Here is a 25,642-nt window from a genome sequence, read left to right on the forward strand (position 1 = left end):
CTAGGCGAGCATTATAATGTGTGTTAAAAAGTGACGGAAGTAAAAGCTGGACTACAATAGAGCTGTTTGGAGCACTTTGTGAACGGTGTTTTCTGTTGGAGATGGTAAGTGCCTTTGGGGTGGACTTTGGGCTTTTTTGAATTGTAAACCTATTATGCACAAAAAGATATATAACACAAAGAAAAGGAAAAAGCACAATATGAGCACTTTAACTCATAAATCACCTCATGCTGCCACTTCACATTAAGTCTATGCCCATTACTACCTCTGTTACTGTGTCTAATACAATTTAAAGAAATACTTTTCGCAACCCTGCTCCTATCTGTGGCAAATACAGATCTTTCTCATAAATCAGGCCTTCACTTTCCAATACAATAGACAAGGATTTTATTTGAATGGGAACATCTTCAAAAAGCAGTTGGAATCAAATCCTTGTCCAACTCCTGCCAAGTGTTTTGTTTTGTTTTTAGCCTTATATTGAACATTTAGATATAGTGTTTTTTTCATTTTCTTTAAAAAAAAAAATAAAACGTTTCAGAAAGCTTTCTCACACTACAGTATATGTTTGAGACAACTGAGATGTGCGTTGTGCAAAAGGGTCTCAAACTCATTTCACAAAACCGATATATGATGGGTAATATATAATGTTTATATTGCAGGTTTTTCAACTACAAGAATTGTACGCATATTGGTTTGCATACCTGCTTCTGCTGCGTCCCATATAACAAAGTCACTAGCATGGGTCTGGGTAGCTAAAGAGAAAACCAAATGCCTAACATTATATCATCATATCAAATGAGGGATGATATTGCAGAATACCCAGTACCCTCACTCATAAATTAAACCTAAAGATTAAAGACACCATAGTGCTAATACAGAGCTCCTGTTTCTTAAGAAGAATTCTCACCATCTGTTCGATCGGCAGATTTACAGTCCAGATCAAGAGTATACGTGGCAACTACTCAAGAGTTCCAGCTTCGGATCAAGCTGATCTTCTGGTTTCTTAGTCAGCACAATGATTATACCTCTGTTTGCACATCAGAGAAGGAGATGGCAAAATATCAGGCAGGTTGGGAGGGGGTTTACTTAAGTGACCTCAACAGGTGTAAATATTTTTTCTCTCTCTCCACATGCCTCTGTTAATGTCAACCTCTTCCTCTCTCCTTCTCTTCTTTGTTCCTCTGTCCTTTCCTCCCATACATTTTCCGTTTATTTATTCTTCCTTCCAGTCTCTCTTTTCCCTTAATATACTCGCCTCCTCTTTATAGTCCTTCCAATACTTACCTTTTTTTTTATTATTTCCTTCCTCCCCTCCCCAGTTGATATTCAAGGACAGATTAAGCAGGGAGGGAGGTCTTTGGGTCCCCATTATCTGGCCTGTCTCCAGTACTTGCACATCCATTCAGACTTGCATCTAAACGATTGCAGTCATCACATTGCTAATAACCTGAGTGATTTTTGAAAAGTTAATATAACAAAAGGAGCGCATTCTCCAGTTCACCCCTGAAGGTGCTGACACACCAACCCCACTATCGTCCGTCGGACAGTCTGGCGAGGTCGGTGACTCGAGTCTGTTCGGTGTGTTCCATGCCGTCGTCAGTTGGAGGAGCCGTCGGCTTTAATTTGGGCCGATTTGACTTGTTGAATCGGCCAGTGGGCAGTCGGACTCAATGACCAATCTGATTGGTGGAGTGCTAGCCCTTGACTAGTGAATCAGTGCACTTAACCGGAAATGACGAGCGGGATGAGTGTGACAAACGCCTCTCAAAATCTGACGAAAATCTTTCAAACTGACCTTTGTCGATCAAAAAAACAGACAGATTCAGCAACTTCATGGCCTATTTCTTGCTTAAAAATGTTTTCAGAAACACGTTTCGGTGAACTATTTTCATAAAATACGAGATCGTATTCCGAACGAGCTGTCATTATGGTCGGCTTTGAAATTCGGGAGAAGCTGGACCCACGTGATGCGTTTGTCATTTCCGGTTTTCATTTTTTGGGGCGACAGTACGGATTAGCGCCGCCTGCTGTTATGGAGACACTTCGGTGTGTTCCCGAGGCACTTTTTGGACGGGAGCCGACTGATCAGTTCGACTGCCTTTTCTGCCGACGGTCGGGTTGGTGTGTCAGAGCCTTTACTCTCCCTAGTAGGTAAATTAATGGGCAGCACAGCAATGTGAAGCTAGGTTTATGGTCGCCATGGTGATCCAGGCTCCAGGTGCGCGTGCCATACAATATCGCCACATCTGTTGTTTCCAGTGCAAAGGCTCCTCGTCATGCACCTCTGACTTCTTGTAACTTGGCGCGCGCTGCGCTTTCTGTTTCGACATGGTTGGCTGGGAAGACTGGCCGAGCAGGTTCGCCTGTACAAACAGCTGTATGATTCTTTATGTAACGACCACAGGGAGTCAAACAGCCTTAAATATGAGAGCCAAGAGAGAGCCACCACACTGGGAAAAGAAGAAACATTTTGCTGGAGAGTGTGAAATAACATGAGACATCGCTTTGTCAAAGCTAAAAAACGGCCCTTATTGAAAGAGTGTCCGTAACATCGAGAGGCAGACAGTCGTAGATAGGTGAGAGTAAGGTTATTAATTACGCAAATTTAATGTCTGGCGGTACGTAGGTGTTTATCATTAATGTACTACTGTTGCCAGGCAGCCTGCTTTCCTTTACTTTCACTCTCTTCTTTTTTCCCATTTCTTGCCTATTCACAGATTTTTACAAATTTGTATTTTGTTTGTTTACTGAAGCATTGCAAACACATTAGAAAGGGTATTACTCTTGATGTTGGAGCTTGCACAACAGCAAACCTCTTCAAGGGAATTGTAGACACTGGGCTTTTTGAATGGTGTGTGTGATTGCCTCCTCTGTGTATATATACATGGTTCCTGCAGTGGGGTTTAATCCTAATATAATGGATATTAACTGTGGATGGCTAGTAACTGTTGAACATGATAGGTGCTGCCTTATTTAGAGGTGGGTGCCTGTTTTTTGTTTCTCTTTAGAACTGATGCATTGAATATATTTATTTATTCTGGATTTAAAGCAACAACAAAAAATGTAATGTAAAGAGCATCAATAGATTGTAGTTTGAATTTGAAGGACACTCACAGGCCCAATACGGCTGCTGTCTATCTGTTTAATTGTCCTAATTTCTAATTGTTGCATAGAGAACAACCCCTTTTGGGAGTTATGGTTAATCAAGCAAGCATTCCTACAATACATTATTTATAAACATGATGAATGGAAGAATGATTTAAAGCACCTTGCATTCAGATTGAAACATTTGTAGATAAGAGTTTGGCTTTTTATTCTTAATATTCTGTAAATCTAGCGTGCTGTTCCAGCTTGTGACGGGCAAGTCCAGCCTGCAAAACAGATGTTTTTGCCTTCATTAAAATGTTTGATCAGAATCGAACCCCCCCCCTCCCTCTCTCTCTCTCTCGCTCTCTCTCTCTGGTTCTCATATGTGTTTCTGATGTGGAATTCAAAGCGGCTGCAAATGTATTTTTTATCTGGCACACATTTGTGCTGAGCGTCCTGCTCACCGCTTCTATGCAAAGTGGGTTTGTGGAGAATAGTAATGACTTTGGCCTTATGGGACTCTAAATGAGTGAAGTTCAACACAGCGTGCACATCACAGCACCTGTCAATCAAACTGGGCCAGGGCCAGGTCTGCAAGCAGAGGGACCCAGAGAGAGAGAGAGTGTGTGTGTGTGTGTGTGTGTGTGTGTGTGTGTGTGTGTGTGTGTGTGTGTGTGTGTGTGTGTGTGTGTGTGTGTGTGTGTGTGTGTGTGTGTGTTGTGTGTGTGTGTGCGGCGTGTGAATGTTCCTAAGCCAGGTTTGGGGGGGTGGGGGGGGGGTGTAGTTGGGGTGATGGAAGGATCAAAGCACCCAGGCTTGGTGCAGTGCAGAACAGGCTGTGCTCCTCTGCATACCTCCCCCTTTATCAGCTCTTAAATCCAGAGATATGAACATCAAATCGCACACACAAAATAGATTTTAAAATAACACTACCCATACTGTTGCGTAACACTAAATGTAATGTGATATGTGTTTTAGATGTTCGTAGAAAACCATGTGTTAAAGATGTGCTGATGGCAACACCGGTCTCATTTTTCGACACCTCTTAAACACATTTGGGTGTGTGTATGCTCAAGGACAGCGCTGCATTACTGGGCCTCATCTTTTACACTGCAACAGAGCTCTGTTACAGTGCAAGCAAGCAACGCTGCCGGGAACTAGCATGATATTTTTAAACTTAATACATGGGGGTGGCAGTAGCACAGTCAGTAGGGAGTTGGGTTGGGAACCGGAGGGTATTCTGGTTCAAGTCCCCATATGGACCAAAGTATGGTGGTGGACTGGTAGCTGGAGAGGTGCCAGTTCACCTCCTGGGCACTGCCAATGTGCTCTTGAGCAAGGCACTGAACCCCCTATATATATATATATATATATATATATATATAGGGGTTCAGTGCCTTGCTTTGGTCCATATGGGGACTTGAACCAGTCGACTAACACTCATTCAATTGTATTGACTAATTGATTAGTTAATTTAATCGACAGATCTGTAAATCTGAGTTTCTCCGCAAAGAGTCATGCAAAGAGTCATGCAAAAGCGCCACTTTAATTCTTGTCTTTACCAGAGATGTGCTCGTACGTTTCTTGGAAATAAGTCATTCAGCATGAAAAAAGCATCAAACATGACTAATCGACAAAAGAAATCTAAGTTGACTAAGACCAAAACGACCGATTAGTCGACTAATCGACTAAGAGAGAGCAGCCCTATAAAAGAGTAAAGATAGCCATGATGACGTGTAGTACAATTAGTTCCAAAGATTTGGACAAAAAATTATAATGCAAGTTTGAGGTTCTGTGACAGTAGGCAGCCCTTCCTTCAATTACGTTATACAGATGTATTCAGGGAACTGGGTATAAGCTTTGTTGAAAGAAAAGCAAAATCCAAGTAGTTTTCCATGGAAAATATTATTCACCAGCCAATTACTCCTACTTTAATATGAGGTCTGGGCAACAGATGATATAGCCAGCGATACAATTCAGCTCAGATGAAACAACTAGGGTCTATTAGTTTCAACAGATGTTTCATGTAATTGGATTAACTTCATAGTTTCACAAAAATATCTTTACTATTTGTGTAAATTGTGTAGATCTTAAAAAAAAAAAAGTTAAAACCTAAACATCAGAGGTATTTGAAAAACCTGTGAATTTGGTTTTTATTGGAAATAAAGCTGCGGCATAGTAAATCTGTTAATGCTGAGAGAAAAGTCAGAGCTGCTCTACCAACAAATGAGTCGAACATGTTCTATAAATGTCTCAAATGTTGCCTGTTTGTGTGTGTTTAGGTTTGATGGAAACTTCAATACCAACGTATCCAAGACCATCTGCTGTGACAGACTTTCCCCCAACGTCAACAGCCGAGCTTTTAACCCTGGACGGGACCTCAACTCAGGTTTGACACACACACACACACACACACACACACACACACACACACACACACACACGCAAGAAGGGCACGAATTTGCTCACATACAAACTGACTTGGTTTAACAACTGAAACATGGACACACAAAGCTTAAACCATTTAAACGTCAGAATCCTTTTCTTTTTTTACTATGGACTGCACTGCACACCAAATGTTGAATAATTTAACAGACATTGCCATGGCAACCAGTTTTAATTAAGCAGTTGTATTATCTTTTCTATTCTTCTTATCTTCTGAAATGTTCAAAGAAGAGGACATTGATCTGATGTGGAAATAATTAGCTGTGCGTGTCTAAAGAGATGTTTTCACACTCTCTCCTGTGTTCCCTCACTCACTTTCTTCTCTTTCCCTCTCTGGCTCTCCTCCTCCCCTCTTTTTTCCTCCCGTTTGATTTTAAAATGATTTTTACAGCCTGAGATCAAATGCACTTTGTTTGACTTTGAACTCTGTCTGCTATTGTATTCAGGCAGTGTATGTTGTTACCATCCTGTTAAGGGCTTTGTCCGTTTTTGTCCTCACTTTACCTCAAATGGATGTATTCATGTCATCATAGTACATACATGTAACATCAACATGGTCCTCACAAGTCATAGGAGAGAGAGCAATGCACTGCTCCCACATTACTTTTATTGAGGCTCCAGATTGCATAAGCACATTGCAGAATATTACTATGTAAAACCCACGTGTCTGCACCACATATGTCGGTCTGCATATGATTAGGAAGAAAATGTAACCAAGTTGACTAAAGACCAGGCAAAGGCTAACTTTCTCCTGCTGGTTTTACTGTTCTGATGCCATCGCTTGGTTAGCAGTGTGTTCCCTCTGCTTCCAGAGAAGAAATATCAAGCTGTATTACATGGGTTCGGGACACATGCAGTACGGGCTAAACTTCCCGGAATATTGAACTCCCTTTCTCCGTGTCTCTTAAACTTCTAGTGTCAGTCCAGCACACATTGTAAAATAAATGTACTGCCAGTTCCCGCCAGGAATTTGTCATTGTATGATCGCAAGAATTAAAGCAAGTTCTACCGATCCCTGCTTTTACCAGTCCCAATCAAATAAAAATCCAACTTCAAACTCCACCTTTCCTTTTAACTACATAGACAAGGGCTGTGTTTCCCTATGGAATGTCTTGTCAGGCAACCAAAGTTCTCCAAGTTAAGTCACCAAAACTTAAACAGAACCATTTGGTTTGCAGAGCTTGTGGACAGCACTATATTGCATAGCATGAATTCAGTGTTTAAACATTTTTTTACCTAGCTAGCTTACTTGGCAATATAACACAAAATTGTTGCAGATTTCAGATCAGGGTTTTAAAAATAGTTGCTGCAAATTGAATTATTTTGGCCGCAATAATCCTAAAATAAATGTTGGATGGACTGCTTAAAGACAATCTGGCAGTGTGTGCCGTTACCCCATTTGTACGATTGAAGTTCAAATCTCTTCCCTCTCTATGACGGCAACTTTTTTCGTCCCACCTTCGTGTATCGTGCCATTCGAAACAGCTCAGCGCTTTTTCCTTTTTAGATGTGTTGTTGACACTGGATACAAACTAGTTTATTTAAAGCATACTGAACTTTTTACTCCTCCATTTAACCCTGGATATTGCACTTGCCCCCCTCTTCCTTCCCTCTTTACAGGTAACTTCCAACATCATTTGTTCTTCTTCTGCAGCCCCTCTCCTATGTTTTTTCCAGACATCCCAGCCTGCTCCTCTCTCTGCAAACCGTTCATAATGACTGCCATTCATAACACGTCACCATCGGCTGGGTGTTATTTTCCTTGCAAGCCTGTCACGGCGAGTTCAAGTTACCCCTCTCCTCTCCCTGTCTCTCACACTCAGCCCTCCTTGACCCCCACGTTCCCAGTGTATTCATTCTCTCCCATTTGTCTGAGCCCAGTCTAAACAAGCAGCTACAGAGAGGAAGGAGGAGCGGGTGAAAGAGGGAGGGATAATTGAGGGGGAGAGAATGATGAATGCAGGGGATGAAAGGAGGGGTGAGAGCTGATTGAAATGGAGTAATTACATCAAGACTGTATTGTATTTGTTCCATTTCTCTCCTCTCATCTTCCCTGTTACTTTTTTGGGGAAACAGGAGAGAGATAGTGGATGTGGGGGGGGGCATCAATAGTGGTACCAGCAGGTTGGGCTGAAAAGACAAGTAGATGAAAGATGACTGGTGGTGGAGTGCTGTTTGATTAGAGGACTAGTTTGATCCATCTTCTTTCTTCCGTCCATTTTTATCTCTTTGCAGCCTTCCTTTCGTCCTGTGCAATTTCATCCACATGGGTGCTCAGTGGCCTTGTCATGCTGCAAAGCCTTGCCTTCATTTGCATCAGGTCAACAGAACCTTAACTAAAGTGAACTCAACTCAAATTAAGTACAGCTTACTACTAATGTTGTAAATGTTCACTAAAAGAGTGAAAATGTAGCACCACACACTGCATGCAGATGCTCACTATAATTTATTTTGTTTATAAAGCCACTCTAACGACAGGACTCTATGGATGACGAGGTTGAATGGTGTGTTGCCCGGGCTTTCGGTCCACCACTGTGTTCCAGACCAATGTTGTAGTCAAGACCTAAACTGTGACCGATGCATGACCAAGACCAAGACCAGAGTGTATCAAGACCAAGACAAGGCCAAGATTTTGAGGGGTTGAGACTAGGGCTGGGTACCGAATTCAATTTTTAGGCACTGACGGAATTGCCTCTAAAGTATCGAGTATCAGAAAAATGCCTTGTTATTCAATACCCAGTTTTGATACCTAAGGGGTAAATCTCATCAGCGTCAGTGAGCCAATCAGCTGTCTAAAGTTACACGTCGTAGAGACACGCAGGAAAAACTCTACCTTACACAGAGACTGCTCATGTACCATGTTTTGTGCTGTAATGTTGTCACTTATTTTTGTTTTAGAAAATTGGTATTGAAAAAGTATCGTTAAGGAACCGGTATTAAAGTCACAATACTGGTATCGGTACCGGTATCGAAGAATTTTGAACGATACCCAGCCCTAGTTGAGACCAAGTCTAGACCAAGAATGATCTCAAGTACAACAACACTGGTCCAGACTAAATGTTGACGAAATGTCTGTACAACTCGAGTGCTCCCATCACTTTCTATGTAGCGCCATTGTCGGGTCCAAATAAAAAATTTGTCCAAAACTTCTATCTATGAAATACCTGCAAAAGTATCAACATCCCTATCAGCCCCAGCTGTTCTGTTTTATTGTAATTGGCAAACGTTAACATGCTAACATGCTAATCTATGATGGGGAATATGGTAAACATTACCTGCTAAACATCAGCAGTTTACTCAGTACATACATGGAGAACACAGAAATACATAAGGAAATCATGCGTTAATGTTACCATATTTTTTTTTAAGTAAAATATTTATCAAACTACTTGTGTCATTGTTTTTAACAAAATTTTAATGAAAGAAAGATTGAGAGACCAGATACAAGATACACTTGGGTCTTCAAATGTTTTCGCAATACCTGGATCGTTCTCTGCTAGCGTGCAATACTCAAAGCTGTGTGTGTGTGTGTGTGTGTGTGTGTGTGTGTGTGTGTGTGTGTGTGTGTGTGTGTGTGTGTGTGTGTGTGTGTGTGGATGCAGATGTATCAAAGCAGGTCATTACAAACCGTCAGCAGTATTACGGTTGTAGAAAATGGGTGTTATTTGGATCATATTTCTTGGCTTGCCCATCTGTTTCTGGGAAAATCTAAACACTGGTGGCAGAGTGGAGCAGTGTAGTCTGACAGATGTATACAGGGCCCTTCATCCACTGTCAACACAACGGAGTGTTTCCTGTTTATATGAGCCTCAGAGATGGATTGAGTGACTGGGCAAGGATGATGTATGATGGGCGACCAGGGTTTCTCAAAAAAACATAGTTCCTTTGCCAAATGCGTGTAGCCAGAGGTGCTTTTTGGTGCTGTTTATATTGTTTGGCAGTTGGACGGTTGTTTCGGATTTTAGTATTAGTTGAAATTGAAAATTTGACATATGATTTTCCACCCCTGCCTGAAAAAAAATTCTTTGGATCGTAATATTGCTGGGAGGTTGGAAAAGGTCAAAACAGGTTCTCGTTAGCAGGTGATTAATTGTGATCACAAGCCAAGAACCACATTTTGAGACTATTTAGACCCAGCTGTTATGAATGAATAGCGGTTAGCATGTCAGGCAAAAACTGTAGACCTAATTAATACAATATTTGAATTCCTACCCGTCTGTGGAAACCTCCACCCAAATCATAACAAATAGTCAGCTAAATGTGTTCAGCTGCTAATGACCTTCAGAAACCACGATGAATATTTATTAGTAGTTAGAAATTAAATCTTGTAATACCTGGCTAAATCATACCAAACTTTCTCTTAGAACATGTTATATTGGACTGAATATTATATATTAATTTCTAGCCAAAAACAAGTAGGAGTCTTGTGGATATTTGGGTTTAAGTAAAGACATAAAATAGAAGTGCATGTGAAATGGCAAAGCCAAAGCCCTATATCTACAGTTTCTCGACTGTTATTTGATTTGCATCCGGACAAGATTGTTAATCTATATTTATAGGATTAGTTGACTTGCTATATACTGTTTGAGGATTTTACTAATAAGAAATATATTGGTTTCTTTCTAACTCTCTCCTCCCCCATCTCTTTGTGAAAGGCAGTTTTGTGTTGCAGTGAGCGGAAAGGAAGTTGCTGGCTTTGTGATGGGATCTCTGGGAAGATACTGTTGACTCTCTGACCCAGTAAAACAAATCTGTCAGTCTGTTAGTGTTGAGCAAATACTCAGGCTCAGTGTCTCTGCAGAGGTTGTAGTCAAGGCTGTTATTTCAGCTCGCCCTGCAGTCACAGTTATGACACGCAGATCGAGTTCCAGTATCCACATGAAAAAAAATGTACTGTATTCTTTCCAAGTAGTTGAACAGTTCAGACTTCTTTTCTTCATCGAGTTAATTCATTCTGTGAGAGGTGTAAATGGGGAAAACCATTTACATGTGTATACTTAATGTCCAGTCCGAAACAAGTTCTTTAACTGCTCGTCGTGCCTGAATAGGCAGGTTTGCATTGATCTGAATTAGGTGTGAAAAGGCCAATAACAGAAAACAATGCACAGCTGTTTATCAGAGGGAAAGTAGACATGTTACAGGCGTTTGTGTGTACCTTTGTTGAAAGCAGGCTCCTTCAAGATGAGCCAGGCCTCGCAGAATCTATCACCACACAATGCATGCTGGTTACATTTCTGTCCGATTTGATCCAGATTTGCTCGGACATCATCTCATGTAAACGTATTCAACAATAACCTCACAAGATCAAGGCAGTCGCAGTTTTTGGAGCCAGGTTGCACAGTTGCTATCCACCGACTACAAAACATCAGAGCATGATGGGAAATGGCTCTCCCCTGATCAAAGAGCTGATTGGTTTAGGTATTGGATAAACAACACGATGGTCTGTTGCTAGCTAGTGTACAGCTAATGTCTGTCAATGGAGTACAATGGCAGTTTGGGGCGAATAAACACAAACAGTCCTGCAGTCAAATTCGCTTTGCTGTCTTGTCTGAATACACCTCGAGCATTCAACATAATACTGGGATTTTAACTAAAGAGGTCCAAGATTATTTCCCGTAATTCACATAACACAATGTGCAATATAATGTATATTTAAGTCAAGGTAAGTGCAGTCAAATTTATTTTTAATGTCAAGTCTTGCATACAATGTTTCAAAGGACTTTACAGATCCAAAACGGCACACATTTCCAACACAGCAATCATGAAAACCATGACAATTAGCATGATACATGAACCTGAGAAGTGTGGTTTTTTTGGATTAATCTTGTCTTGTGAGTGGTTTCTCTCACCCACTCTGATTCACACAGGAATCACGGTTAACCTCTAAACTTGAAAGGGCTGCCTCTTGAAAGAGGTAAAAGAGAAACTAAACAAAGAGAAACTCTCAAAAGTACCAAACTCCTTACTTACTCACATGTTTTACCTGGCCTATCCCAGTTTGTTTTTCCTTACTTGATCTTTCTCCTCCCGGTTTGTTTTTCCCTTTATCCTTTTGTCCTTTTTTTTTATTTTTTTTTTAAACAAGTTTGCTGTTCTTCCTCTCTCTACAGTTTTGGCAGACAACCTGAAGTCCAACCCGGGGATAAAGTGGCAGTACTTCAGCTCAGAGGAGGGCATCTTTACAGTCTTCCCTGCCCACAAGTTCCAGTGCAAGGGAAGTTACGAGCACCGCAGCAGGTACAGACCAACCTCTACTTTTGAGTAATTTTTTATTTATTTTTTTATGTCAAGCTCAAAGTTACCAGCAAACACACAATTTGTCATCAAATATTAATAACTAGGGCTGGGTACCGAACTCTGTACTTTTTAGAGTACTGATCAATTACGTCTGTACTACAGAGTACAGATTTGCATTAAATCAGTCGGTGCCAAATTTCGATACCTGAGCGAGCGCAACCTTCTCCTCTGCATGTTTGACCAAGAGAGGGCAAGGCAACTTTATTTCTATAGCACACTTTAGCAACAAGGCAATTCAAAGTGCTTTACATAAAACATTAAAGAGCAATTAAAAACAATTAAACAGTCATGAAAGAGATGGAAAATAAAAACCAATAAGATAAATGTAATAAGATACAAATACAACAATAAAAGTTACAATGCCGTGTAAGAAATTAGTAATTATTTGATGTAATAGGTTGTAGGGACAGGTTTGGGAGGGGAGAGGAAGGTAGGGAGGGGGCTTATTTTGTTGAAAATTGAGAGGTTTGGTCTTGTTTTCACTGAAATAAATTTTTTGTTATTACACCGAGAGTAAAGTATCATAAAAGGTACCGTTGCATACCGGCACCGAATTTCAGGTACCGGTTAACATTTGAAAAGTTTTTTTAATCAATGGTAAAGTATCAGAACAGGCTGACGTCAAAACCACATCAACTTGTGCCTGCCCTTATCCCCCTCCCCTCTTTGTCAGTTGCTGTGGGGTGGCCCAGAGGGCATGTTGATGGCATGCCGCCCTTACACACCCTGATTACACATGCCCTTGGCAGGAATGTGGCTCTGTACCACTAAAGCCTGTTGGAATTTCACACCTCCAGTGTTGTGGTTTTTTTTGTGGCCACGGCTGAAAGCCGTCTCTTTCTTCCTCGTCTTTTCTTTCAATATTCTTTTGTCTCTCGCTTGCTTTCTGGTGCATTTTTGCATTGGCTCTCACTTTTTTTTTATGTGTGTTTTGGAATTTATTTTTTCTTTCTGGCTGTTCAAGTCAGTGAGCTGGCATACAGCCATGAGAGAAATGACGTTGCTTGCTTCAAGTGTGAATGAGGCTTTGTGAGTACATCACTCCCCTTCTCCACCCTGTGTTAGTGTCTCCTTGTCCAGCAGACCACACACACACACACACACACACACACACACACACACACACACACACACACACACACACACACACACACACACACACACACACACACACACACACACACAAAGAGAGTTAGACCTACTTGTATACCAACAGTAGACAAACAGTTAGCACATAGTCCGCTTTTGTGAATCAAATGTGAATTATTTTTAACGTTGATGGTCCATATAATGATGTGATGTTTATTTCTATTTTTGGGGGGGATTTCCTTACTTTAGCAGGAAGTTTATTATGTTAAGGGTTTTTTTGTCAATCCTACAAGGCCTAAAAAGATGCTGAAATCTAATTTTGTAATTCAGAAACACATAAGCATTAACTTGAAAAGTGAAATTCCTTTTGTAACTTTTGAACTGCTTGAAGGTTTCCCATATAGTTGTAGGAAGTAGTGCACATATGGTTTTTGGAGAAATAACTCAGCAATGATGGCATGAAATGCATACAATGTTGAACCTCAACCAAAAATACATAATAGTAAAGGGAAGGAGAGCTCTAATTAAAAACTGTAGCTGAGTGCAGACTGGACAAGAAAAGAAAACTCTGCCATGATGTTTAGTTAGCAGATAACGTGAGACAGTTGCAGAGTCACACTTACTCCAGAAAACATATACATATATTGTCTTGAATTATATTCCTGTGTAGTTAATGTTTGTGTGTATTTGTGCGTGTATTCCCGCAGGCCTGTGTATGTGTCTGCGGTGCGTCCCCAGTCTAAACACATCGTGGTGATGGTGGACCACGGAGCGTCTGTAACGGACACCCAGCTTCAGATCGCCAGAGACTCAGCACTGGTCATCCTCAACGCTGTAGATGAACATGACAAGGTCCGTAAAAAGGAATAGCCTTCTCTCTATTACCTTGCTTTGTTAAGAAGAATGCAGGGTTAGGTGCAAGTTTAGAGAGCATCACATATGCTTAAATGTTTTGGAAAATAAAAAAGAAACAATCATTTTTCAGTGTTATTCCAAGTAACTAACATATAACAAATATGGATATTGTCACAAACTTGTACACATTTGTGTGTGTGTGTGTGTGTGTGTGTGTGTGTGTGTGTGTGTGTGTGTGTGTGTGTGTGTGTGTGTGTGTGTGTGTGTGTGTGTGTGTGTGTGATGGACGGGGGTTAGGGTTTTGATTGCATAGCTTTGTTTGGAAGGGGTGGGATGGGGGGTGGTGGGGAGTGTTTTTAGGATGTGGGAACGATTGAGCCCATGATCATTTTATTGATGCAACTTTGCACACATGTATTATTGTAATTTAGGTGTGAATGTGTTTTATAAAATTGTATATTCTGATATACTTCACTTGCATTGCATATTTATGCTACTTACCTGCCCCAGGGACTACGGGTTGGAAAACGGCAATTGTGCTACAACCTGGTGCAATGCATCTCTCCTTGTTATACAAGATTAATGTTTAACTGTGCATTGTCCCTGTTTAAATACAATGACCTTATATTAAATAACATTTTTATTTGTTCTCATTATCACTCCTTTCCAGATCTCCATTTTGTCAGTGGCAGAGATGGTTCGCTCCTGTTCTCTGGACCAGTGCTATAAGAGTCTGCTCTCTCCGGCCACCAGCGAGACCAAAAGGAAGATGAGCACCTTCATCTCCAACATCAAGGCGTCTGATGGAGCCACACTGCACGCAGCCGGCTTCCAGAAGGCCTTCCAGCTGCTCCGAAACACCAGCAGTCTCTGCAAACAGAGTAAGAAATTGTGGCGAAGCAGCGTGCTGGGTACGTGCACAGTTGTCAGTGCGCTGCCTCAGAGATCAATTCCAGCTCTTGTGCATACGTTTCGTTGGCATATTTTGCAACACAATCAACTCTCTTGTCATTTCATTTGACATTACTTGACATGAGTGCCGTGTTTGTTTCAGCCACAGACATGGTGATCATCTACCTGTCGTCTGGCATCACATCTCGAGAGTCGTCGGAGCAGGAGAAGAGAGCGACGCTCACTGTGGTCAGAGAGGAGAACCGACACCTCAACAACTCGGTCATGATCCTAACATACGCTCTCATGAACGGTAGGTCACTCGAATTTACCTCGATAGGTCACTCACTAGGTCACACTTAACTTCTTACAATTTGGACTTTTATCAGTTTTTTTCAGTTTAAAAACACATTTTTTTTCCCACGTGTCTGCAGTGTTAAATAAACTAAATATAGTAACCTGTATTTGTTTCACATATTGCATTTAGTTGTACAATTACAGTTTATAAATTGTTTTATATTGGTATTTAGAACAGCAGCCAGCTGAAAAGTCTATTCTTTTAGAAATAAAGCGCAAAGCAAATCTATTTACTATTCGTCACATATTCTCCACGTTCATTTTGATTTAGCTGTTTTCTTGTTTTGCACATATAGCATCTGCAGCTAGAGCTTCATTCTTTTTTGGCTCTACTGGGAGCTGTTTCTGTGTGTTAGATATCCGGCTCTATATTCTTGGTCACAATGTGTTCAAGAGAAGAAGGTTAGAGAGGTGCTCAGGAACCTCAAAGGCCTTTTTTCCCCCCCCTGTGTGTGTGTTTGTTGTGTGTGTGTTGTGTTGGTGTGGTGTGTATGCTTCCTTTTCCTCTTTTATTGTCCTTGTCCATCCATCTGCCTCTTCTAATTCCCACCTCCCTCTACAACACACACACACGCACCCACACACACACACACACACACACCTCTGCTGCGCATGCATTAGTCCACCATTAATACAAATCATTTTTGCATCTGAGAATGGAAATTAGGTACATCTAAGAGGAGAGAGTGAGACTTCAAAGGGCGTGCTGCTCACTCTGTGTATGACTGTCAGAGGACCTTGGCTGTTTTAAAGAGCTTCATGATGAAAAGGATGCAGAAATCTATCGTCCTCTGAGTTTATTAGCATTGCATATCCAAAAAAAAATGTGTTTTGTTGCTGTTGCACACAGCTGAAAGGCCCACTGTGGGGGTGTGTGTCTTATTTCCTGCATCCCCTGCCAAATGTGAAGTGCTGATTGTTTTAAGGGTGTGTGTGTGTGTGTGGGGGTGTAATGCCCACCTTCTGCACCAAAACTGTGTATAGAAGCCTGAATAACGTCCTGAATAAAGTGTCGGCTAGAGTATGGATGCTTTCTTCCCTGCAGGTGGATCATTACCTGCGTATTACTCACTGTATTTTGCAGATAGCTGTATGTGTTTTTTGATTTATCAAATAAATGTAGTCTGTAAAATGTCACAATTTCCCAGAGCACAAATGCATGTATTCAGCTGGTTGTATATGACACAAAAGAGATAGAAGATATCATATTAAAAGGAAAAAAGTTTGAAAATCCTCGCTTTAGAGAAGGCTGAACAACAAATCTATTGTTCGATGAATGACTGAAACAATGAACTAATCCTTTATTGATTGGCTGTTGATTTAGTTTAGAATTTTCCATTCAACTAGTCGAGTAAACGTTTCATTCTAGTTGCGATTTTCTGATTAAGCCTGTTCATGAGTAAGTGGTTGATGACGGACTGATTACCTCGAATACTGATGCTCACTGTTGTAGGGAGAGATGAGGAAAGCACAGACAGGCCGTGCAAGGTTCAACATAATCACCACAAAAATAGCCTTTAAGAGCATATAATTACACAATTGTTATTCAGCTTTTGTTTTGGTAAATCATATAAATATCTGCTGAACCAGGTTCAAGTTTCCAAAAAATGCCTTTGTGTGTGTGTATATATATATATATATTATGATATACATACATATCATAATACATATATATATATATAATTACAATATATACATGAGAGAGAGAGAAAAGAGAGAGAGATATAGAGAGAGATAAGAGAGAGAGAACAGGAGATATAATGGAGCCCCTTGAACTGGACCCATCAGGCTCCAAACATAAAGATATAAAACTGTAATTTTTGGACGAATCAACAACAAGTGGGACACAACAAGTGGAATGAAACACAACAAACTCTAGAATACAGTGAGGATCTTGATATCAATGGACGAAATGACATGATGATAAATAAAGACCAGCTCAGAATGGAGGAGCACAAGGAAGAACAAGGAACACACCAGGAGGTCCGAGATACAGTGGAGAAAAGGGATGGATACAAGATCCCAAGGAGCACTGTGAGTATATGAAATGGAAGGATACAGACCACAGCAAATCTAACAATAACACAGAAATGGACAGATGGAAGGGGAGACAATGAGGACACACCAAATGGAAACAAGGAAGAGTGGCAGAAGGAAAGAAAGATATCCATAAAAAGTACGTGAAAAGTTCACGCCACCGGGAGACACAACAAATAGTAGAGAAGGAAGGAATGGAAAATAACTTGGCACAATGGAAAAATATGAAGGACATGAAATATGGTGGCTGCTTAAAAGGAAGAATGGAAGATGAGAAATAAGGACCAGAAGAAAACTGATGGAGTAATGAAGATTAACGGAGATGGAGCCAACAAGACAATGATTCAAAAAAACAAGGAATAAATGACAAATAAACATATCCAGGTGTGAATGGAAACAACGGAAGAGAATCTGAGAAAAAACAAATGCACCCAACCTTAATGAGAAAGAAAGGAATGTACCAGCAACAAATAAAGATATAATGTCCAAGGAAACGTAATGTAGCAGTGGAAAGTGGAGAATAATGAAAGGATGAGTAGGGATAGATGAATGGATAAACGGATGAGATGCCATAAAATAGTAGAAAGGAAGGAAGAAAAGGTAAGGGGCAACAAAGGAAGTATCTTTTAATATGTATAGTTACCTGAAAATTCCAACATTAAGAATAAAATAAGAAACATTCTACCTATCCTAGAAAGAAGAGTGAGATCGGAGAAAGTGAACAGAAGCCTGTGCTGTCAGCAAACTCTCTCCTTTGTGTTCGTTTGACATTGCCACCGGTGACGACATTGCCTCCGGTCAGTCGCGCAGTGTGATGATCAGCAGAGCCTTGGCATTAATAAGGGATTCTGCTGTAATCCAGTCAATGATTGGATACTGGCAGACAGTCTGTGCTCTATCCTTCCCACCAGGTTGTGGGATGCCAAATGTTGCACAGGACAGCTGAAGGGGCCGTCCATGGTTATCCATTCTCCTCTAAATGACTTTATGAGGCTTGGAAAGATTGAATTTGAACTGTGCATTAACGACTCAGCTGCATATTTTCTTTAAAGTGATGAGGGCTTTATTCATGTCATGATCCCTGAGCTTCACAGATGACAATTGTTGTTTGGCAGATGCCCAGCATTGTACAAATGCAGCTTATAGAGATCAGGACGCAGGTTCACAAGTCAGGGCCTGCATGTATGAAATATCTCTGCTGCTGATGCCAAATACATATAGTATGTAGAGTATACGCTTTGATTAATGATCCCGTTTGAAGGTCCCATGGCATGAAAATTTCACTTTATGAGTTTTTTTAACATTAATATGCGTTCCCCCAGCCTGCCTATGGTCCCCCAGTGGCTAGAAATGGTGACTGAGCCCTGGGTATCCTGCTCTGCCTTTGAGAAAATGAAAGCTCAGATGGGCCGATCTGGAATCTTCTCCTTATGAGGTCATAAGGAGCAAGGTTACCTCCCCTTTCTCTGCTTTGCCCGCCCAGAGAATTTGGCCCACCCATGAGAGAGAGACATCATGGCTTTCAAATGAGCTAAGTGGCAGTTGGTCAAGGCCACAGCCCCACCCTCCACCTTGCCCCCTCTCCTCCTCAATAGCTACAGACATAAATGGCACATACTAAGGAAAGCTCATTGTGGGACTGGCTCTAATAGCTGTAATTCTGCACCAAGGCTGAATTTCGGGAAAGAGACTTCAGATACAGTATTAGGGGACCACTCAGGTCTGTATAAAAGCATCCAAAAAGCACCATGTCATGGGACCTTTAATGTAAGCCTCTTGCTGCTTGAACACGTGGGATTAATTGTTCTCTACATACACTCCTCATTTCAAAGTTTCTTGATGAATTCAGACGATGTTTGGTGGCAGGAGTATGATTTCTTTTTTCCAACTCTTTTACAGCTAGAGGGAAAGGGGAACCGTGGGATTCCTTTTTATAGTAGGAATTTGAGTCATGCGTTCTTTAGTAAAGAGCGGTTTATTCTTTTTACCTCCTTTCAACCACTGCCTCCTCTTTTCATTTGCACAGTTACCCTGGTTAGTAGGCGTTCAGCCATTCCGCCAGTTATGGATTAGTTCTTGATATCCGTGCTTGATTAAATCAAACAAATTGAACTCTTCCTCCTTATCCCATATTCACTCTGTATCCCATTCCTTCCTCCTTCAGAGGGAGTAACAGGCCTCAAGGAGCTGGCCTTCTTGAGGGATCTCGCAGAGCAGAATTCGGTGAAATACGGCGTCGACCGAACTTCCGACCGAGACCGCTTATCTGCGGCATCCTCGTCCGGATCAGCCGGAGCTTCCATGATGCCGGTGGTGAAGGGAAGTATGATGGTTCTAAACCAGCTGAGCAACCTGGAGACGACAGTGGGCCGCTTCTACATTAACCTGCCCAATCGCATGATCGACCTGGCCCGCTTCAGCCTGCCCTACACTGACCCCATGGGAGATGGTGAGTGGTTTAGACGGATACTGTAGCCTGGAATAATATTGAATGACATTTGAATCGTTGGTCTGACAGTAAAGGTTCTCATCCTGAACAAGATCCATTTAATAAAATTGAACCAAAAGAACATGAATTAATATGAATTGCAATTACAAACAAGTTGAAAGAATATTCAGAAAATGCGTTAATTTGCTCTGTTGCTCTCTTGCCAAGAGTCAGATGAGAAGATCGACACCCCTCTATATCTGTAAGCTTAACACAAAGCTAGAGCCAGCAGACAATTAACATAGCTTAGCATAAAGACTGGAAACTGTGAGCAGCTGGCCTGGATCTGTCTAAAGGTAAAAATCCAGCCTACCAATTACATGCTGGAACTATTTTGTGACTGGGCCTGTGACCTGCCAGGGGAGACGATTTTAAACGTGATATAATTAAGATTTGGATGTGCTGGTAGGCTTATTTTCTTTTACCTTTTGGACAGGCTGTTTCCCCCTGCTTCCAGTCTTTATGCTAAGCTAAGCTAATTACCTGTTGGCTCTAGGGTTTCTCTAAAATTGTATTGATCTCCTCATCTAACTCACGGCAAATGTCACATTATTTCTTTAATAAATACTTTTACTGAAAGCAAGACCGTTAAATATTTATTCTGCACCGAAATGAATGAAAGCACACAATGAGCTCAAAAAGAGGTGATCTTAGTTTATTAAACTAACATGAGGTGTTGAATGAACTTTACTTAGGTGGCGCAGTGGATATGACACCTTTGGCGTGGGAGATCTGGGTTCGATTCCCACTGCGTTACATCAACCAATGTGTCCCTGAGCTTAACTTAACACTTAACCCCTAGTTGCTCCAGAGGTGTGCGACCTCTGATATATAGAAACTGTAAGTCGCTTTGGATAAAAGCATCAGCTAAATGACATGTAATGTACTTAGATTCTTGTTCTTCTGTCTCCAGGGTTTATCATGACCGTGAGCCGGCCGTGTTATTTCGGTAACCTGCTCCTGGGCGTGGTCGGGGTGGATGTGAACCTGGCCTACATCCTGGAGGATGTAACCTACTACCAAGACTCACTGGCTTCTTACACGTTCCTCATCGACAACAAAGGTCAGTCGCACAGAGACAGGCGAGGTGGTAGAAATCAGTCTACCGCAGTGCAGGAAACGGGGCCTTTTCTAACCTGTGTTCAGCCACATGAACAGCGGTGTTTGTAACCAAATAAGGCTTTAAATCGTGACAGCCTGTTCTTTAAATAAAGGTTTCTCCATGTGCAGAAGAAATCCGTAACACATTTCGTGTTGCTTAGATTTCAGTCTGTAACAAAACAAGCAACAATCAGGAAAATAATCTATCTCCGACAGGTAAGACAGACTCCAGTGGTCTGCAAAACATGTCTGTGCCTATTCATGGTATCAATCTTTATTAGCTTTAAAGAAACACTCCAAATTGTTGGAATAGAGTGTATTTGGGTGATTTTGTTTCACATACAAGTGGAATTGCACGTTGTTTTGTCTGTTTCAACTTCTTCCACAGCCATTATCCCGTATTAGACTTAATTGACATCTTCTCGGCAGCACTGGCACTTCTTTGGCATTTCATTCTCTGTTGAGCCATGCCTCAGTGCGTTGCCACAGTGCAGGGCGGTAGTGCTCATGTCCGGTTTTGGTTTGTTTTGGCCTCAGCTGAGGGGGTCTTGACTAAACCACTGGTGCTGTACAGCAGGTAAGTTGTGCTCTGTAGGCCTACAGAGCAGGGACATTAATGCTAAATGGCGCTGTAGCTGCAGATTGATTCCCCATACGTATACTTGGTAATTTTGGCTGAAATAATGTCCTCCTGCTAAGCTAGGGTATAGTTAGTATTAAAAACTAAAGATGAAAACTAGGTGGTAAAAATGAAAACCGATATAAAATTAAAAAATGTTTGAAAAGAGAAGAATTAGCTCAGAGCTCTGCCCATTTCTTTAGACCCTCTCAGCGTTTAAATATGCCACCCCTAATGAAACACTACAAATGACCCTAACGAAACTGAATATTCACCAGACTTGAAGTTGTTGAAATGTTGAGTTAGACGGCAGGGAGAGCAGCTATGAGCTAATATGACTAGCAACGAACACCACAATACCCAGGCTTGATTTGTGTTTAGTATTAGAGCCCTGGGCAGTAGGGTAATGCTCCCCATGCTAAAAGCGGGAACAAGATGAGGGTGAAATGAACGCTTGCATTAGTTTGGGTGGAGCTCAGAAGAGGGAGCAGTGAAGGGCAGGCGGAAGACGTGTAGTGGAGAGGGGAAATATTTAGGAGGGACGTGAAGTATAGTGGAGCAAATCAACAGACATCCACCTGGATGGTTTAAACAAGTGTGTAAGATCGTAATTTTTCAATTTTAAACCTAATTATTGCAAGTTAATTTTTGCAGCTGTGGGGATCTTTGCGACTCTGTGCGAGTCTCTCTTTTCCCCTCTAAAATGTTTGTTATTGTAATAAATACGCCATCAAATTATAGCTTATTACTGCACCATGCTTATTAGTGCAGCAACTCTGTAAACATTGACGAACGAGTCCCATTAAAGTTATTAGCTGGCATTCAAATCGTCTGCTGGCAATTACAGTGTAGGTAAATACAATTAAGTAAATACACGGCTGACAAGAGGCTTCCGGACCTGGAACTGAAAATAGCAGGGGAGTAAATTGGAAGGCTTTTTGCATGGGAGGCATTTATCTTTTTGAGTGTATGTTGATCAGAATTAAGCCTGTACCTAAACTGGATTATGTATAGATGTACGTCTACTTTATATCAACGCTCTGGCCCTATGCGTGTGTCCACGCCGTATATAGACAGAGATGCCTTGTCTAATGCAGCAAATGGATTCTCCTCAAAGAGTGTGAGAAACCAACACACTCTTTTTCCGAATGTATTAGAACTGTGTAGAAAAAACACAATTCTGTTTGTTTACTTCTTTCACAACAGATGGGCTTTCAATACAGTATCTTGAGGGCTTTTTTTTTTAGCTCTCCCAAAATGATTCCTGCTGCTGTTAAGAGCTGTGTTTTTCACAGCAGTGCACTCCCTAGCACCAGCAGAGTACTGTTTGCAACTGATCTGGTTTAGAACTGATGCTGTGGTCTTTCTCGGTGCAATTTAAGATTTTGGGTAGAGAGCAGCGTTAGAATAAGCAACAACCAAAAATTAGTATTTCTACACTCCAAAATAGTCGACAGGCAGGAGGTTTATGTTTTCCTAACTTTGTAATGTATCATCTTTTCTTAATGCTCAGGCTTTTGCTATTATGGTTTGATAAGGAGGTGACTGTAGCATGGCTAGACTAGAGAAATAGCACTACGATACACTCTTAAATATATTGTTTTTACTGGTCTTCTAAAGAAATAGGTTTGACTAACTTTGGAGCAGTTACTGCACATTCAGTTAATATGTGGAAACCAACTTGCCAGAATAGATTTCTGGCACATAAAGTGTTATTTAAGAATCAACCCTTGTCACTTAATTTCTTGTTGCATTTAATGACTGCTGTAAATTCAAACTTGGCTTTGTCTCTTACCTGTTTAAGAAATTACAAAACAAACTGAGTAGAGCTGTATGATCTGTTGCTGTATAAAATGTTGAATTAAAAGACAACAACTTAACTGGCAGAGTGTATGGAATAATGTTAAATAGTAATGATGATATCACGAGTAATTCTTGTTTGTAATTCCTGTCTTGTTTGACAGTGACCACAACATTCCCTGCTGGTCCATACAAGTTGTTTTAAAGGTGCTCTAAGTGATGTGACATGTTTTTTAGGCTACAACATTTTTTGTCACATACAGCAAACATCTCCTCACTATCCGCTAGCGCCTGTCCCCTGAACACACTGTAAAAAAAAATACGGAGCCGGAGCTGTCTTCAGAGACCACGTTTTTTTACAGTGTGTTCAGGGGACAGGCAGCTAGCGGATAGTGAGGAGATGTTTGCTGTATGTTGTAGCCTAAAAAACGTGTCACATCACTTAGAGCACCTTTAATGTTTGTGCGGATCCAGTTTTTCTTATGTTGTTTTTTCTTTAGTATGTATAAGCACTAATAAATGATGTCGTTTGATTTCCCAGGTTACACCCTGATGCATCCGTCACTGACACGGCCCTACTTGATGACCGAGCCTCCCCTTCACACTGACATTATCCACTACGAGAATATCCCAGGATTCCCTGTTGTCCGGCAGAACATCCTCAGGTAAGACAGAATGAGGAACACTAAAAAGTCGACTTCGGCCTCAAAAAAACACATATTTTATGTGTATTTGTTGTTGTTTAATGATGTGTATTTTTTTTTTTGCAGCCTCCCTCTGGGCAGTCAGGTCATTTCTGTCCCAGTCAACTCATCTCTGTCGTGGCACACCAACCGACTCCGGGACAGCAACAAAGAAGCATACAACGTCAGCTACGCCTGGAAACTGGTAGGTGTCCGTACAGACCTAGTAGAGACTGTAGAAACATCTGACACGTGTTCACTGGTGGCATTAAACTTCACAGTCCAGCAATTTGCCTCTCAGCCTAGATTGCTCAATGAACTTTCTGCTCACTATTTTACACCCACAAGTAAGCAAACGTGCATACACTTAAATGCTATGTTAAATGAGAAGAATTACATACATACTTAAAGTTCTTATATAGTGCAAGTAGCATCATGTTTTTCTAAAGTTTCCCAAAGAGAAAATAGGTGCTACAAAGCGGAGTTGACGCTACAGCAGGATACAATATTTTGTTTCCAGAGTAAATTAACATATGTGAAGATGGAAATTATAAGCTGGCAATTGCTTATGTTTCCTCATTTGAATGCCGAGTAAATGTGAGCAAAGTGTGTGTGTGTGTGTGTGTGTGTGTGTGTGTGTGTGTGTGTGTGTGTGTGTGTGTGTGTGTGTGTATATATATATATATTTTTATATATTTTTTTTTTTTTTTTTTTTTTATATATATATATATATATATATATATATATATATATATATATATGTATGTATATATATCAGAACAAGCGCTCAGCAGAGACAAATGGTGATGTTTGGCTCTGTGCCAGTGAGCCATTGTCGTGGTGGGATAATAATCTCATGTAGTTTCTCTCTACCTCTTCCATCTCTGTCTATAACTCTTTATCATTACTGTACCGCTGTCTAAAAGCAGTGTAGAGATTTATGCTCCCAGCCTCTATGTCTCCACCAAACCTCCGTCACCTTAAATTAGTTGGTGCAGTAAAAACCAAGTGCTCCCACACCCAGAAACCGTCTGTCTCTTGAATCTGCTTTTCCTCTCCGGCTTAGAGGTGTCATGTTTTAGGAACAAATGGCAACAGAACAGCAATAACATCACACCATATTGAGTATTTTTGCTTTCTGACATTTAGATTTTTGGCAGGAGCAGAAGTATCACACTTGATGTAGGCATTTAACTTTAAACGTTTAAAAAAAAGAAAAAGCTTTTGACATTTAGTTTTTTTCACACAGGCACTAGAGTTCAAACAGTCATCATTTGCCATGAGTTTGGCAGCTGCCTCCGTTTTTTAAAATTAACTTTCTAGAGCCAGAAAAATTGTAAATTGGCCCAGAAAGAAAAAGAGTCTGTTGTTTCCCACACAATTCTCTTTTTGTAGGACAAATAATGTCTAGTGGAATATACCATGTTTGTGTGCTTGTGACCAGAATTTAGACAAAATTGTGTCTTTAAAAATGAGCAGCTGAGGTAATTTTTCTCCTATTTATTCTTGAGTTATCAGAAGCTCCTGGGTCTGCCTAAAAAAATGTACTGTTTGTTTGACAGTTTGCATGATTTAACAACAAAGTCTCAGAATTTGGGGCCGACTAGCCCTGCATGGTTTATTTAGAATCAGTGGGGTGAAAGCAGAGGTTAAGCCGTACACTTGTATCTTCTCTGGAAAGAGGCCTGCGGCCCATGAAATACTGGCTGTGAAGGCTGACGCTAAACACTGAAAAAGAGCTAATAGTATGATAGGGAGTGCATGTAATGTCACAGTTTTGCTGGCTTCTTGTTTGTACAAAGTATGAAGAAGTGGAGAGGCACTGGACTTCCATCAACTCCAAGTATTTTATTTGCAGGCTCACACTTGCCACTAAAGGCAAATGTATTACAT

The 25,642-nt window shown here is 40.9% G+C and overlaps 1 protein-coding gene across 2 annotated transcripts in view; it reads left to right on the forward strand.

Moving 5' to 3' along the window:
- Positions 1 to 25,642, forward strand: part of cachd1 (cache domain containing 1) — a 98,478-nt gene that overhangs the window by 52,810 nt on the left and 20,026 nt on the right. For both annotated transcript variants that reach the window (XM_039811947.1, XM_039811948.1), the window contains exons 4-12: positions 5,370 to 5,476; positions 11,643 to 11,769; positions 13,626 to 13,770; positions 14,444 to 14,654; positions 14,828 to 14,977; positions 19,223 to 19,507; positions 20,460 to 20,609; positions 23,608 to 23,731; positions 23,837 to 23,954. In XM_039811947.1, coding sequence (XP_039667881.1) covers positions 5,370 to 5,476; positions 11,643 to 11,769; positions 13,626 to 13,770; positions 14,444 to 14,654; positions 14,828 to 14,977; positions 19,223 to 19,507; positions 20,460 to 20,609; positions 23,608 to 23,731; positions 23,837 to 23,954 — 1,417 coding nt within the window. The remainder of the gene's footprint in view (positions 1 to 5,369; positions 5,477 to 11,642; positions 11,770 to 13,625; positions 13,771 to 14,443; positions 14,655 to 14,827; positions 14,978 to 19,222; positions 19,508 to 20,459; positions 20,610 to 23,607; positions 23,732 to 23,836; positions 23,955 to 25,642) is intronic.

This window comes from Perca fluviatilis, chromosome 9 (assembly GCF_010015445.1).
Source record: "Perca fluviatilis chromosome 9, GENO_Pfluv_1.0, whole genome shotgun sequence".
Taxonomy (NCBI): Eukaryota; Metazoa; Chordata; class Actinopteri; order Perciformes; family Percidae; genus Perca; species Perca fluviatilis.